Source organism: Thamnophis sirtalis, unplaced genomic scaffold (genome assembly GCF_051295495.1).
Source record: "Thamnophis sirtalis isolate CommonGarterSnake01/CBP01778 unplaced genomic scaffold, rThaSir2_p1.2 scaffold_8, whole genome shotgun sequence".
NCBI lineage: Eukaryota > Metazoa > Chordata > Lepidosauria > Squamata > Natricidae > Thamnophis > Thamnophis sirtalis.
Genome location: NW_028261388.1, coordinates 22,626,228 through 22,643,549, shown reverse-complemented (window position 1 = coordinate 22,643,549; position 17,322 = coordinate 22,626,228). Strand labels below are relative to the sequence as shown.

At 37.2% G+C, this 17,322-nt stretch overlaps 1 protein-coding gene across 1 annotated transcript; it reads left to right on the top strand.

Moving 5' to 3' along the window:
* The first annotated feature begins 1,161 nt into the window (after positions 1-1,161).
* Positions 1,162-15,338, top strand: USP12 (ubiquitin specific peptidase 12). The gene is made up of 9 exons (XM_014064331.2): positions 1,162-1,498; positions 6,641-6,721; positions 7,427-7,640; positions 9,544-9,770; positions 10,804-10,880; positions 11,156-11,239; positions 11,467-11,664; positions 13,135-13,213; positions 13,500-15,338. Exons 1-9 carry the CDS (start codon positions 1,451-1,453, stop codon positions 13,599-13,601), a joined length of 1,110 nt encoding a protein of 369 aa, XP_013919806.1. The 5' UTR covers positions 1,162-1,450; the 3' UTR covers positions 13,602-15,338.
* The last annotated feature ends 1,984 nt before the right edge of the window (positions 15,339-17,322 follow it).

The following is a 17,322-nucleotide window of genomic DNA, read 5'->3' as shown; positions in this document are numbered from 1 at the left end:
AATATATTGTGCCAGTTTGTATAAGATATAAGATTAAACCACAATTAAACTAACTTAAACGACTTGCAATTATACTTCAAGAGTGCAAAGCTATTGCAGAGGGATAGAAACAGAGAGATAGAATCAAGATCACGTGAAGTGTTAATACCACTTTATAATGCCTTGGTAAGGCCACATTTGGAACACTGCATTCAGTTTTGATCACCACAATGTAAAAAAAAAGACTCAAGACTCTAGAAAGAGTGCAGAGAAGAGAAACCAGGATGATTAGGGCAATGGAGGCTAAAACATGAATGGTTGCAGGAACTGGGTATTTCTAGTTTAATGAAAAGAAGGACTAGGGGAGACATGATAGCAGTGTTCTGATATCTCAGGGGCTGCCACAAAGAAGAGGGAGACAAGCTATTCTCCAAAGCACCTGAGGGTAGAACCAGAAGCAATGGGTGGAAACTAATCAAGGAGAGAAGCAACTTAGAACTAAGGAGGATTTTCTTGACAGAACAATTAATCAGTGGAACAACTTGCCTCCAGAAGTTATGAATGCTCACTGGAAGTTTTTAAGATGTTGGATATCCATTTGTCTGAAGCGGTGTAGGGTTTCCTGCCTGGGCAAGGGGTTGGACTAGAAGACCTCCAAGGTCCCTTCCAACTGTTATTCTATTATATTGCAAAAAATCCCACACAGGGGGGGGGGGGACTAAAGTCAAAGTTAAACGGACCAATAAACCTTCGACTGATAGCAGTGAATCCTTGTGAGGATTTTATTGGCTGTGATATTCCACCATGCTACTACGCCACGGTAAGACGATTAACCCAAAGCCTACTAAGCCATAAATCATGGCTTTTATACCCCACGTCCCCAAGCAAGTTTGAGCTCGGCTCGAGGCGGGACCCCGGGTGTTTCGGCACCCCCGTTGACATTTAAAATAAGACCCAGCAGCAGCAGCTTGGAACCGAGCATCTCTAAGACCTTAGAATAGCAAGGCCGGACAGGGACAGCGTTGGAATAGCGAAACCCGATTGGTTGAGCTCGAGGTTCCGGCGAAACAGGGAACGGCCCGCAGATCGAGGCGACCAGGGGCGCGCGCGCATGTGTGGGCGGAAGAAGGGCCGGTCCGCGCAGCGGCGCGCGCGCGTGTGTGTGGTGTGGTGGTGCGCGCGCGGGCGCGCGCGTGGATCCTGCCCGAAGCGAAAGCGGGGAGGGGGACGGTTGGTTCCCGAGGGCAGGACGTAGAGCAGCGCGTTGCCGCTCTCGCCTTTTCGACGGGCCGGAGGTGTTGACGGGGCCGTTTCGTTTAGGCGGGGCGGAGCCCTGGTTGGGTTCCGCTGTAAGCTGCTTGAGGGTGGCGCCGCCGGGCTGCCCTCTTCCTTCCTCCTCCTCAGGCGGGACTCCCCCCGGCCGGGCTCGGCTCGACGTTGTGATTGGGTGGAAGAAGATGGCGCTGCGCGGATGGAAATCCTAATGACAGTCTCCAAAATAGCCTCCATCTGTACCATGGTGAGTGTGAGGGGAGGCGGTGCCCCCGACACCCGTTCGCTCGCCCTTTGGGGCCCAGGCGCCGCGGCCGGGTGAGAGGAGGGCCGCCGGGTCGGGGAATCTGGGCGGAGCCCGGGCGAAGGTGTGCCTTACGCTCCATTGGGAAGGACGGGTGTGTGTGTGTCAAGGGGATAGGGGGGACGTTGGGGGTCCCCTTTTCCCCCGAGAGGGTTTCTTCCAGGCAGCAGAAACGGGAGACTTGTGTCCTCCTCGTGCCTATTTACTCCCAAGTAAAGCCCATAGAATCAGACCAGACTTACATATATACATGCCTCTCAAAAAAGGCACGCTAGGACTTAATAGAAGGCCATCTCGAAAGAGGGGTGCAGTGATATTTGGTGGGATGCAATCCCTGATCTTGGGGCAAAAAAGGCTTCTACCTAAAGAAATCTAAGCCTGCAATTTGGTGCGGCGCAAATCTTTCTACATTTCCTCAACGAAGTCGGTTTTAGCGAAAGAAGGTGGGGGAGGACTTGGACTTGATCGCCTTGGACTGCAAGGCGCTCAAACCGGTCAGTCCTAGAGGAGATCAACCCTGACTGCTCTTTAGAAGGCCAGATCCTGAAGATGAAACTCAAATACTTTGGCCACCTGATGAGAAGGAAGGACTCATGGAGAAGAGCCTAATGCTGGGAAAGATTGAGGGCAAAAGAAGAAGGGGACAACAGAGAATGAAGTGGCTGGATGGAGTCACTGAAGCAGTGGGTGTGGACTTAAATGGCTCCAGAGGATGGTAGAGGACAGGAAGGCCTGGAGGAATGGTGTCCATGGGGTCATGATTGGTCGGACAGGACTTCGCAACTAACAACAACAACAAGGGGGGAGAGGAATAACTTTGCATTGAAATTTGGTGGGAGAAAAAAATAACTTGTTGATGCCTTGCAAATTATCAAGAACATTTCCCAGGAGAGCCAGGTGTTAATTTTGCTCAAAGCTCTGGAGAGGGTGAAGAGGCAGGAATGACACAAAAACAGAAAAACTTGAGGAAAGGAAAAAAAAAAATGGAGGTGGTGGGTGTGGTGAAAGGAGAAGTTTAAGTAGAACAAATTTAGTACACAGATAGAGGGGTCATGTTGCAATATGGAGTTTTTAACACGAATGATGTTGGGATCTGTCTGAACTCGTTGAAAATGGTTTAGTAGTGCAGCAGAACAGTGAAGTGTTTTTATGTTTATATCTACTGCGTTTGGATTTTTAGCCAGTCTGTAATTTTTTAAAAGTATCTTAATCACGTCAAAGTCTCTAGTAGCAGACCTTCTTATGAAATATGTTTTAGAAGAGAAATAGACATTATATACCCCTTTGGGTGTGCTGATTGTGTTTTTTTTAATTTTATACTTTACTCTTTGGCAGTGTAGTTTAAAATAAGTATGGAGATTTTTAGAGCCATTATACTTGTTTCTTCTTTCAGAATAATGTAAAAGTTCTTTGTGAAGCCAAGTTAAAAGCTCCTTTTCCTCAGGAAACAAAATAGTTATTATTTTACAGAAGTTTGTAAATTATTATCTAGGTCTAATTGATTCATAATACATTTACCTTACAGTCCCCTATTTCTCAGACAAATTAATTTCTCTTGTACATTCTGCCCTTTAAACCTCCCCAATACAAAAAAAAAAAAAAGACTGACAAATCTCATACCCTAGATAGATTCCAAGTAGTAGAAATAGGATGTATAAAGTTTGTAGGTTGTGTTTCCTTTATTTAGATTACTTTTCCAAAACATAAATGAAATAATCATTTTTGTTGACACTAACTTTCCCAGATTAGTTACCAATAGTGTATGAAAATTGGTATTCTCAAGCCAGCTACCCAGATCAAAGTGTAAATTGTTATATTGAATTATCACTTTTCTGAAGTTATATGTAATCTTAATAGTCAACAAGAAGAGATTCTGACTAGTTATTACATAAAATAAATATAATACCAAAAATGCTTGGTAAGTAACCAAGAAGACAAGGATAACTACCGTAACAAGTGCTTGTCAAGTGAAGTAACAAGAAAAACAGAAGTTAGGGACAACAAAAAGCCATTATGTGCTCTGATAGATTATGTGCTGAGCTGTGAGGAACTGTGAAAAGGTGATTTTCTTGAATAGCTGTGGATTGTAAGTAGAGTGTCCTGAGAGCTGCTGATTGCCAAATAGGAATTGAATGATTGTTTCCTGTTGAATAAGCAAAGACTAATAATATTTTAAAAGGCATGTTCCAGAGAATGAGATCACGAGAAAACAATAATAGTAGATTGGTGAAAACGTTTAGGTAGGAAATCCCTAAGATTTATTTCAACATAAGAGTTAACTATTTTTGGTTAAAATAAGAACCTGTAAATGGAATTAAAAAAAAGCCTTCCTATTGGCTGTCCAAAAATTGGTGAAGATGAATGTATATGGATATGTAGATATAACCAATAGCACATAATTGCCAAGAATTCCAATTAGGAAAAATGGAGAACAATAGAACATGTCAATATGGTTACATATGTTTAATAAAAATAAAGTTATCTTAATTGAGTTTCCACAAAGATACATTTTGAGTGTACGGTTTATAGAGTCACCATACTGCCCCCAGCAATTTGGGTCCTCATTTTACCCATCTTGGAAGGCTGGAAGGCTGAGTCAACCTTGAACCTGGTGAGATTTGAATTGCCAAATTGCAGGCAGCCAGCAATCAGCAGAAGTAGCCTGCGGTACTCTGCATTCTAACCACTGCACCACCGTGGCTCATAATGAAATTTACCATATGCCATTACAACTTTTTCCAAGTAGGAAACAAAATGAAGTATAGGATGGACTAGTTGACTTAGTAATAACATTAAGTAGTTGATTGAGAGCCAAAAATATGGTAATAATGTGGTAAGGCTACCCAAAAAATGTAGTTCTAGCCTGGGTTAATAGAAGAATAATTTCCAAATTATGTGTATCACTTGGAGTAAGGGCTAGGGTTCCAATTGCCACCTTTAAGCAAATCCTACACTGTTGCAGCATCCTCTAGTCACACCATTGCCATTTTCCATCTCTTGGCTTCCCCATTGGCTTTGCTTGTTAGAAGCCAGCAGTGAAGGTTGCAATTGGTGATCACTTGACTGCAGAATTCTCTGGCTGTTGCAATTGCAAGCTGGTTGCCAAGTGCCCAAATCACAGTCACGTTACCATGGGGATGCTGTGACAGCTGCAACTATGAGAAACATTGTAAGTTCCCTCCTTCAGCACTGTCCTTACTCCAAATGGTAACTGGAAAAGTGGTCACTGAACAAGGGCTGCCCTTATCGTTTCACCCCCCTCTCCGCTTCTTCAGGCTAAACACAACCAATACCTTTAACAGTTTTTCTTTCTAGTCCCTTATCATAGTGATTGGTCTCATCTAGACATAATCTAGGTTATTGATGTCCTTCTGAAAATATAGTGCCTGGAATTGAATCCCATATTGAATCCAGTATTTGTAGGAGCGGTCTGACTAATACAAAATGAAGAAAAGGAATGGCTTCTATTGGTCTTGATTCAGTACCTGTTGATGCAGTTGAGGATTTTGCTTATTTTACATTTGAGTCACAATGTTGGTTCATGTTCAGGTTGTGATCCACTAAAGGTGCCCACATTTTTTTTCTGCATATAGACTTCAGATGTGCCCTTCTCATCCTGTACTTATGTCTTTGATTTGCCCTACCCAGATGAACTTCACATTTGTTGCTGTTAAAATTTATCTTTCAGGTTTTTGTCTAGTGTTACAACTTATTAATGCTGTCCTCTAAAATGTTAGCTATCTCTCCTTCTCACTGCAGAATTTATTATCGTATTTTTGGCCTCCTCATTGATTCAGGTCCTACAAGCTCTGACATTTCCCATGATGTTTCCCACATCATGGGAATCCACATTTGTCACCTTCTCTAGTAGAATATCAAGTGAGACCTTGTTGAGTGTTTTGCTAAAACTACTCATCTGCTCTTTTACAAATCTTGTCTTTATTCTTCTAATACAGATAGTCCTTGACTTACATTTAGTGAAAGTTACAACAGCACTGAAAAAAGTGACATGACTGTTTTTCATACTTGAGCAGCCCCATGGTCATGTGATCAAAAATCAGACACTTTTCGATTGATTCATATTTATGATGGTTGCAGTGCCCTGGTGTGATCACCTTTTGTAGCCTTCTGACAAACAAAGTCAATGGAGAAGCAAGAGTCACGTAACAAGCATGTTACTAAATTAACAACTGCAGTGATTCACTTAACAACTGTGGCAAGAAATTTCTGGTATCAGAAATAACTTTAGAACAATATTTCTTTTTTAGAAATAGACTGATATCTTACGTTCTATCCCGAAACATTAGTGCAAGAATGATACATGTGTGCAAGCACACGTTAGAAAAAAAGTTCAAAACAACAATTTGAAATATTTTTATTAATTTAAACATTACCTTTGGATTCTTTTTATTTATTTAATCTAAAAAGTCATACTTTGTATAATTTGTAGTTTCATTTTTCTTTATACATGTATAACTGAAAAAAACTTGTGGTATAAATTATGTTATCCATATCAGCTGCATTATGTACTAAATACAATTCCATAATTTTTTTCTAGTGTTTTTTTACCCTTGTGTCCGAATTTTTATCTTTCAGTTCTATAATCTATTTTGAACTTTTTTTATTTTAGAAAAACATGTAATCATGTAGTCTTATTAATGTTAGGTATATAGCTGATTGGAAAAACCATAAGTTTCCAATAGTAACATTAACCATAATTAAAGATGCCTGGTATAAGACTCTTCCATCTATATACACATAAATGCTTATTACATGGATGAATATTCTTTCTACCATATCTAATATTAACAGTGTATGGGTTTGTCTTAGTATTATAGGAAAAATTAAGTTGGGAACAATGGCCAGGCCAGTCTAATTTCCTAATTTGCTATTTGGTATACCATGAGCTTTATTATTTATTAATCAAATTTGCTTGAAATTTTATATCACAAAATATTATAAATTATACCATTATTATTTCTTCCCACAATTTATTTAGTTCTTTCTTCAATAAACTACTTAACTTTTATAGTCAGTGTGTGCCAGAAAATAATTGCTCGTAAATACTATTTTTTCCCCTCTTAGGGCGCTAATGCCTCAGCCTTAGAGAAAGAAATTGGTCCAGAACAATTCCCAGTCAATGAACATTATTTTGGTTTAGTAAATGTAAGTTTCATATTTTGCTTGCTTAGAAAAAAGTGGAATTAATAATGTAAAATAAGAAAGTTGTTGAAAAAGGGTTTGCCAGTACATTAGAGATTGATAGTTTTGAGAAAATAATAATAAGTGACTATAATGTTTTTAAATTAATTTTAATTAATTCAATGTAATGAACAATGTTTAATGTATTTAATCTTGATATAGGTCACAAATTATTCATAACTGTAACCCTAATTAATATGCTAAGGTAATTCTTTTCAGAACAGTATAATTTCTACCAAGTAAATTGGAGAATCCTTAAGGAAAGTAGAAATTATAATTATAGACAAATTATCTAGCTATTTCAGGAACATATTTGGTATATTTTGGTTTTGTTCATGTACAAAATATTAATGTAGTGTGGTATAGTATTATACCAGCATGCACATGTTGGATATCAAAGATTTTAAGAAAATTCTCTACTTTTATGGTGGAATTTTCAGAATTACTTGGCAAATCAATTGTAGAAATATAAAAGCATTATATAAAATATAAGTAAAATATAACCCAGGTGTCAGTAAACAAGTGCATGATTGCTGGCCATTATATTTATCCCTGATTCATGGATTATGTTATTCTTCAGAATCCAGAAATCATAATATGCTTTTAACAAATTTCTTTCTGCATGCCATTTGCTTACTTATTTAACTTAATTGACAATTTGTCTTCTAGTTTGGAAATACATGCTACTGTAATTCAGTTCTTCAGGCACTTTATTTCTGTCGACCATTTCGAGAGAAAGTCTTGGCATACAAGAGTCAGCCCAGAAAAAAAGAGAGTCTTCTCACCTGCTTAGCTGACCTCTTCCACAGTATAGCCACCCAGAAGAAGAAAGTAGGAGTGATACCTCCTAAAAAGTTCATAACAAGACTACGAAAAGAGAATGGTAAAATTTTATTTTGTTGTTGTGAAGACTTTGCCTTTAACTAATTTAGTCATAAAATGGGCATTTCTCTCCATTGATTTGTTCCCAGTATTCTTACTTGGACTGATCTTCAAAATCCAAACCTTTACAATTTTGTCATAAAAGTCCTATTCTTTTCTTTCTAAGTCCAATCTTCCTTAAAACACATTTATTTTAAACAAATAAGATAGTGCTTGATAGCACCTGATGGAAGAAAGGTTGAAAATGCCTGAAGACACAGTTTTAGTAAAATAGCAGTCAGTAAAATTTTGATAAGACTACAAAATAATTGAATTTGATTAGCACAACTAATAAAATAAAAACATTCTGGTAAACCAAACCAGTCTTAGCTTGGTATCTAAATGGTAACACAGAAGATGACATGTTGAAAATCCCTAAGGAAGCCAAAGTTATTATGATTTACTGTAAACACCAATGTTTTGAATAGAGTTTAGAAATGGATTTGTAAAACTGAAGATTTTTCCTATTAGTAAAATGTGATCACAATAGCCCTCTGAATAACTTATTGAAAATAATTGTTCACAGATATAGGTTACTCTCTCCCTTACTTAAGAATGCACAACTAGCTCACTAGACTAAGTACTCTATCCAATACAAGTGAGATACTATCATGGGATAATTCATTCAAAGAAAGTCTGTTATCTCCTAATTTCAGGCACCTATTCGGTTTATCCTAACTGAAATGAAAATGAAATGAAACGAAACTGTTTTTAGCTTGCCGATCTCCAGATGACCTCTCCCTCAGCTTTACACAAATATTATTAAGCAGGAGGGAGAACATGAAATGATATGTTGCCAAGCATAAAGTATAAATTCTCTAATTTTTAAAAATAACTCTATAACTGGAATTGAACATTTGTTAAACTGATTCAGAAAGATACCATGCTTATTTATTTTATACATTTGCAACTTTTTCCTTTAGTGAAATTCTAGGATGGAGACCTATTTATCTCTTTGATTTATTGTTGCTCCTCAAATACAATTGCATTGTGAAGATGTTTTGCATGGAATAAGGAACTCATGATTATTTCATTTGACCAACCTTTGAACAAATCATTTATATCTGGGGTACATCTTCTGTTTATTCCTAAAGGATACCATTTTATTAATTTGATTCAATGTCTGCTTAGTTAAGACAAGCCCATAAGTGAATTACAGATAAAATTATTAAGCAATTGTGAGGAGCAAAACATCAGGCAATTACTGAAACAAATTACTATTCTCATAGACTATTCCCATAGGCATTGGGGCTGTGCATTGTTTTGGATTGACTTCCAGAAGTCCTTTGAGCACTCAATCCAAGAAAGCATGTATCTGTAGCTCTTTAAAGCAGCATCATATTAAATAATCAGAGCATCATATTAAATAATAGATCATATCTACTATTGGGTGGAAGCAGGCTTGCGTACTGCAGATATCTTTTTCTGTTGTCTGAAAATTATTCTCAGTCTTCTTCAATATGCTCCTAGAAAGACGCCAGGGATAAAAAAATAACACCTCTCCCCCATTTTTGAAAATTTAAGTATATATAGAACTTCCAATAACACACCTGAAATAATATAAAGTACTGGAGTCCAGAATATATGTTCCATCCTGTTGCAGTTGGTTTTACGGTGTTTTGGATCACACTAAATGTATGAAATAAAGTTGGGAGACTGAAGTTGGAATGTTGAACAAAATTCAACTTCAAAACTTAGGCAGCTCAACTCTCTGCTTTATATGAGAGTTCTATGGTATAAGAAAGTTGGCCAGGCAGGATGTGTATAATAGCTTTCTGATATTGTTTGTTCCCAGCAATTGCTTTTTAAATGTATTTACAGTATCTATCCAAGAAGTAGATTAAACATATCAATTTTTTTTGTAGAGCTGTTCGACAATTATATGCAGCAAGATGCACATGAATTTTTGAACTATTTGCTGAATACAGTGGCAGATATTTTGCAAGAAGAGAAAAAACAGGAGAAACAGAATGGTCGTCTACCTAATGGCAGCATCGATAGCGAAAACAATAATTCCCCAGATCCAACATGGGTTCATGAAATCTTCCAGGGAACATTAACCAATGAAACAAGGTGTCTCACCTGTGAAACTGTAAGCATTTTCTACAAATCTGTCTTAATCTTCTGTATTTATTTATCAGTTTTTGAAACTGGCCATCTCCCTTGCAGAGGGACTCTGGATGATGTACAAATAAAATATTGAAACATAAAAACAGTATATAAATTTAAAAAGAGCCAAGGATGATTAAAATTCAATGTTAAAAAATAATTAAAAGGGGGAGAGAGTTTTTGGAATGCTAACCAGCCCCATGGTTATGTATTCATCTGTGGGCCCAAAGAAAGGCCTCAGAGCTATGTTTTCACTACCTTCCAAAAGGCCAAGGGAGAGGAGGCCTGCCTGACCTCTGGGCAGGGAGCATGTTCCAGAGGTAGGGGCAACAGGAGACAAGTCTCTCTTCCTGGATCCTGCCAGTCAGAATTATTTGGCTGACAGAGTCCACAGCATATCCTCCCTGCCTGATCAGATAATATATAAAAAGAAAATATTGTTTTTGATAGTGGATCAAAAGCTGAGTAAAAAATATTGATACGAATTTGAGTTGTGTGTGATTTCAATAAACCTTTTTTCATAGCCTGACTTAATAGAATTGAATCACAGATGTTTATTTGTGTGCAAGGACTTTTTTATAGTAATGTAAACTAAAATTTTAATATAAAAAAGTTAGGTAACAGATGACATTTAGAAAAAGTGAGTATGGAAATATTATTCCTTATGGGGAACAATTGTTTGGTACTTATCATGCCTCTCAGAACTGATAAGTACCGAGATGCCACTGTATTGCCAAGAGAAGTGAATCAATTTCTTTCAGTGTAAAAGGATAAATCAAGAGAACATTCCTGAAATTGTTTGGCATTTACTGTGCTTTTAATAGTGGAATATTAACAAATGGAGAGATGAAAATAATAGCATTTTTTCTCTAAGAAGAGTGAATTTTGTTAAAAGTTTGGTTACCATTATTAATTACCATTATTGCTTTAAGCTTTATTTTGCTTTATTTTTAGTTTTTAAGATCCTTCAAAAATATACATAAATAGATAATTATACAATTATTTTTAACATGCAGATAAGCAGCAAAGATGAAGATTTTTTAGATCTTTCTGTTGATGTGGAACAAAACACTTCAATCACACATTGTTTAAGGTACGTGCAATAACTTATCTCTGATTCTGTCCTTACAAGCATATAAATTTAAAATTAAGTAAAATGGTTTTATTAGACCAGTTTTAGATTAATAAACTTTATAACACTTTTTATATTCTTCCTTAATTGAACTCGAACACTTGCCTACTTAGTGCATATGTTTCAAATATGCCATGCACAGTTCAGTATGAAAAATATTTCAGTGAGTAATTCATAGTTGTTGGACTTTAAATATAATTTATTCAAAAATGGATTTTTTTACATTCCCATTTTAGGGGTTTTAGCAACACAGAAACCTTGTGCAGTGAATATAAATATTACTGTGAAGAATGTCGCAGTAAACAGGAAGCACACAAAAGGTACCATAGTTATTTATTTTGAGCGTTAGCAATATATATGTACATAAATTAACTGCATATTTTGAGTTTTTGCATTATGTAATTGCCTGGCTTAAACTTTCAGCAAATGAAGATTGATAACAATTCTATTAATTTTTTATGACTTTGTAGACTTTGAAATCTAATTAAATATGGTAATAGACTTTGAAATCTAATTAAATATGGTAATCAGTTTAATTTTGTTTCAGAATGAAAGTAAAAAAGCTGCCTATGATTCTTGCTCTTCATCTGAAAAGATTTAAATACATGGACCAGCTACATCGATATACAAAACTCTCCTATAGGGTAGTATTTCCTTTAGAACTTCGGCTATTTAATACGTCTGGTGATGCCACAAATCCTGACAGAATGTATGATCTTGTGGCAGTAGTAGTTCACTGTGGAAGGTAATAAAATATATTACAATCTGTTTTTTGTTAACCTCCTGGAAAACAGTGCTATGCATTTATGCTAAAAGTCGGGTTCGTTGGGCCCGTTTTTCGCCACCCACATGCTCCGGAGGCTTTCCTGAAGCCTGGGGAGGGCGAAAATGGCCTCCCCCGCCCTCCGGAAGTCTGAAAATCAGCTGGCCAGTGCACACATACGCGCTGGAGCTGACATAGGACAATACCTCGTGTGCCCTCAGATATGGCTCCGCATGCCACCTGTGGCACGCGTGCCATAGGTTCACCATCACAGGTTGCCTATGTTATAGCAACCAATTATATTTCTTCTTCAAAAATTTTCTCTTCAAAGTAATAGTAAGCAGTAGTCATGCTGTTAAGATAGAGTACAGCAGCATTTTTATATAATAGTCCTCACTTAACAACACACATCTCCGCTCCCCATTTCTACCTTTTTGGCTGTCCTGCTCTGTGCTGCCCCCAGTGCCCTATGTTCTCTGCCCTTACTGTCCTGGATTACAATACCCCTGCCACCCTCATTGCTCTTTGGTTTTCCCTGCACCCTCATCATCTGTGCAACACTCTTCCTGCTGCCCACCTCTCCCTGTACCTGTGGCCTCTCCTGCTCCCAGCTGACCTTCATTGTGTTCTTCCTCCTATTGCTAATGAGATGCATTCAGCCTGTCATGAGCAAGGCAGCTGCCTAGGGCCTTCCTGAGGCCTTGCATGGCCTGCAGCCACCTTGCAAAAAGCCAGCATTGGTGCAACTTGGCAACCAGAGGAAAGAGAAGGCGAAGGTCAATTGGAGGTGGTAGAGTGCAGGATGGTCCAGAGGACGGATATGGGAAAGGTGATAAATGGGTAGCGGAAGTTAAAATGGAGGTGCGTGTAGCAGGACAAGAGAAGCATGAGTTTCTCACCTAATGATGTTCAATCCTGGCCTATAATTTTCTATATCTTCCATAACAAGAAAATTATTAAGTATTCATTAAATTTTTAATCAGCCCATCTAACCTACAGTATAAGATAATTCTGGATAGCTTTTTGAATAAGTTACAAGATAAGTTAAAAAAAATTAAGATATCAAAAGATTAAAACTATACAAATTATGATTTTCAAACCATACTGGAACCAGAATCGAGATGGACGGGGATAAGATCTTACCCTGTCAGCCATCTCCAGTGGTAAGCATCCCCCTTAGGCCCCAGGCCAACCAGCAAAGGCAAGTTTTGATATCCTTCCGGAACTCTAAATGGGTGGGAACCATTTTTACTTCCAGTGGTAGAATGATCCATCAGGATGGAGCCACATTTTTTTCTTCAGTAAAATAGTCAATAAAGATTATATATTAAACATATAGAAAAAAGCCATAAAGCTAACCAAAGATTCTCTGTAGTATTATTTTATGTAATCCCTCCCCCACATAATATTGAATTTGAAGATGACATACTATTAATTACTTTCTTTTCACAGTGGACCTAACAGAGGACACTATATTGCTATTGTAAAAAGTCATGATTTTTGGCTGCTCTTTGATGATGACATTGTAGAGGTAAGAATTGTTATGATTCATTGATTGTAAAATGTATTCATTAAACTTATGTTTTTGCTATTTGGTTTTAGATGATTAAAACTAGAAGTATTTGGAAGCAACTTAATTGCTTTTGATATAGATCTGTTATTTACCCCCCAAAAAAGATAATTGTGCATGTTTTTCTAAGTAAATATGTTGCTGCAAGTGACAATTATTTTAATATGCTGGTGCTAGAGTCATAGTTTTGCTACAAAATTGCAAATTATTGTTTTTGAGAAATGTATACACCTCTATTTTGTTTCAGAAAATAGATGCCCAAGCTATTGAAGATTTCTACGGGTTGACATCAGATATTTCAAAAAACTCAGAATCTGGTTATATTCTCTTCTATCAGTCCCGGGACTGAATGTGTCTAGGCAAAAAGTTACTTCCTGCCTCATTTTTCTGGATAACATGAAAATGACTTCATTAGAAGACAGTAAAAGTAGAGACAAAAGAACGATAATGCGGTTTGTACTGCGACAAACCCAGGTATTCAGAGAGGCTTTTGAAAATCTTCATATTGTGCTCCATGAATTTGCTCAGGGGTCATAAGGACAAGACTGATGCATCACAAATGCACTGGAGAAACAGATCAGCTACTCTTGTAAGAATTTCCCATCAAGAAAGTTGCATCTAGCAGACTTGATCAAAAGTCCAATTTTGTGGATATATTTTCATAATCTTTGGCATATTTGATTTCTTGTCAGTGTTGTATCGAATGCAAGTGGAACAAAGCAATATAAATTTGGCACATTAATTTATTTGGTATTACTAAAAGTGCACATGATTCTTAATCTTGATTTTACCTATATTCAGTTTCGAGATTTTTTTGCACACATAAATAGAGAATTAGCCTAACAGTTGCTTTCTTGGCCAGAATAAATTTATAGCATATGGTTTTCTGACTGGAACCAAGAAGTCAAATGTGTTTTGCTTCTTGTAAGAAGCTTACATTACAGTAATAAGTACCTTTATGGGAACAGTTTTGAGTTTTAAACTTTCTATGGGGAAGAACTTGATTTATAATTATAATTTTATTTTTATTTATGTGTTACTGCAACTTCTAGAGTTTCTGTGTTTTATATTTCCACAATTTTTGGAACCTAGATTTGTATATTAGATTTTATTGGATTTAAATACTCTTTTACATTGTTCATCTACAAGATTTCTCAGAAAATATACTTTCAAAACCTAAACTAACCAGGGGAAAGTATGGAATTTGCTTCTTTAATAAGGAGCCAGTGTCTCTTGCTGTATGTTTCATGTGTGTTATTTAAAAAATTTGAAGTGTCTCTGATGGTGTAAAACAGATTTTCTGTTTTATCATTGCTAAGATGGTATAGGTAGTCTACTGTACCAGGTTTTCTTTTCTAAGTCTTCTAAACACTCTGACTGCAATATAGGCCAAAATTGCCCATGCTTAATAGAACCAGGATGGCAAATATGTAATTTTGGTCTTTATTGTAGCATTAATTAAAATGTAAAATAGCTTCAGGATATCTCAGTTTCTGTGAATGCAATGGGCATGGATAGTTGAAAACTCCCAAAAGTCTTGTGAAAGTTTTACCCACTAAAATTTTAAAATTAAGAAAAAGAATATTTTAAATTTGGTTATTTTGATCCTGAAAGCAAGGGATCTCTACATCATTGATATGTTGTCTGAGTGACAGTGGCTGAATGTAATTTGATGAAATAAAGCTAAATGCATATTTCCAGTTAGATCAATTGTGCCTTCATATTTTGGCACTCCTTCCTTTTCATCATAGTTTTGTTTTGCTGGCAGTGTTAGTATGAAACTCTTTTTGTCTGCTGCTATAATTAATGCATTCAGTTTACCTATACAGTTTAGCTCAGGAATTTAACATCATCAAACTGAACAGATTTTTAATGTAGGTTGTGTTATTTAACTAATGTGAAAAAAAATCATGTTAAATTGTAAAGATTTTTTTATTAAAACATGTAAAGCTTTGTTTCATTTATTCTATCATCTTGCTGGGGGATTCCACTGAGAATGAATATTCATTTTTAAAAGTGATTTATATAAAAGTACATATTGTTGGACTATTTATGGATGTTATAACTGCATAAAACTTGAATTCGGGATTACTGTCTTTGTCTGGTTGGAAACATCAGTATAATTTATTGCTTTCTACATATTTTGGAATGTAACAACTATAATCCCTAAATATTGGCCATGTTGTGGAGTTGTGTTTTTGTTTTGTTGTTAGCATATGGCATTGTTACAATAGCCAGGAGACCACAATGCTGTTGCAGAATAGTAGTAGCTTGCCAAAGCACCAACCCTGTTATAGGACACGTTTGCATGTTTCCCAAGGTGTGCCACAAGAGGGCAAGCTGGCTTTGCACCAGAGAGAAAGTCTAGCGGTTCTTTCTGCAGCATCATCCAAAGCCCCCTTCCCTCTCAGAACTGCCTCACACATGGGGATTGCAACTGGAAAGGTTCAGAACTGTCAGGAATCTGATTGCCTGCACAGAGCACCAGCTCATCTCCCCACCAAAGTGGTACCTATCTATCTACTTGCATAGAGGAACATGCTTTTGAACAGTGAGGCATACAGAAGCTGTGACAGGAGTTCACTCTGCCACACAATGCTTGGGCTCAAACCATCAGAACTGAGGTCATCTCCACTGTCATTGAGCCACTGAGCCATTGCGCCTTTTGAGGGTTGTCTTGACTCCTGGTGAGTTTCCTAGGCAAGGTTTCAGAAGTGGTTTTCCATTGTCTTCTCCCTAAGGCAGAGAAAGAGAGAGAGAGAGAGAGAGAGAGAGAGAGAGAGAGAGGCTGGCCCAAGATCACCCAGGAAGTTTCATGCCCTAGGCCAGACTAGAACTCACAGTCTACTAGTTTCTAGCCTTAATTCGTGCACCAAACTGGCTCTCTTGGTCCTAAATATCACACAAATTACTTATCTCTTAAGAATATGCTCAGCTGTTTCCTTGCTAGAAATCAGAAGATGGTGAACTAATTTTGGAATGATTCAACAACTCCAGTTTGAAATGCTGTGTGTAACTCACAAGTTTCATCAGACATGTTTAAAATTAGTTACATGTATTTTTTTGATATTAGATACCTTGACGGTTAAAATGAAAGTTGGAGTGTCTGCTCAATCATAGAGAATTCAAGATGAAGGTCTGCTACAGTTTGTCCAAATAATTTTAAAGCATAAGGCTATGTAGTATATCACGTTCAAAGGGAAACATTTGGAACCCTGACACCCGTGTAGGACTTTAACAGGCATACCTTAAAATAGATGCCTTTCATTTATTCATAATTTACCTATAAAATGTTTACATTGCTTTAAGGAGTGTCAAACTGGCTGCTGTCCAGATGCCTCATATGCAGGCCACGTCCATCCCAGCTCTGTGAATGGGAAAATCCACGAAAAATGCTGTTGACGCCGCAAGTTTGACACCCATGCCTTAAAATATTCTGTCATTCAAAAGGGCAACAGCAACAATCCAATGCGATAATATATTTATAGAAATATAATATTTTGACAATATTTATACATCTAGGCACCAATTATTTCCTTCTAATTAGGGCCATTGAGTTTTAGAATAGCCATGATTTACTAGCTTCTGAATGGCCATTAAAATGAGAGCTATCCTCATCCGAGGTGTGAATCCTATTTTTAAGTCCCCTCCTACCATACTTCTCATTAGGTAGGATCCAGGAGGCACTGTTCACTGGGACTGGTCGGGAAGAATCTGTTTGGGTTAGGCAGAATTGTCTATCCTTGATTATGGATTGGAACCAGCAACTCAGTTGTTAAAGTGATATCTAAGTGAAAAATCACATGAATATATATGATTTTACTTCCCTTTCCCCTTGCATTACAGCATCAGGAGGATTTAACCCCAAAGAGGGAAGGTTTCTGGAACTTGTTTCATGAGGATGCTTGCTAAAAGGGCAAATCTTCTACTCCTTCTTCCCCATTCTACCTTTTGGAATCTCACTCAGTTCCAGGGGTACTTAGCAAGAAGAGGATTGGTGTTACATTTATTGGAGAGGAAATTATTGCAAGAGTTTTAGTAAGCAGGCACATAGACATCAGATACACATC

Excerpts from the sequence above, each read along its gene's own strand:
- USP12 (XM_014064331.2), top strand. The coding sequence starts at position 1,451 with ATGGAAATCCTAATGACAGTCTCCAAAATAGCCTCCATCTGTACCATG. Across the intron at positions 1,499-6,640 it reads TAGCCTCCATCTGTACCATG|GGCGCTAATGCCTCAGCCTT; the intron begins GTGAGTGTGAGG and ends TTCCCCTCTTAG. Across the intron at positions 10,881-11,155 it reads TCAATCACACATTGTTTAAG|GGGTTTTAGCAACACAGAAA; the intron begins GTACGTGCAATA and ends TTCCCATTTTAG.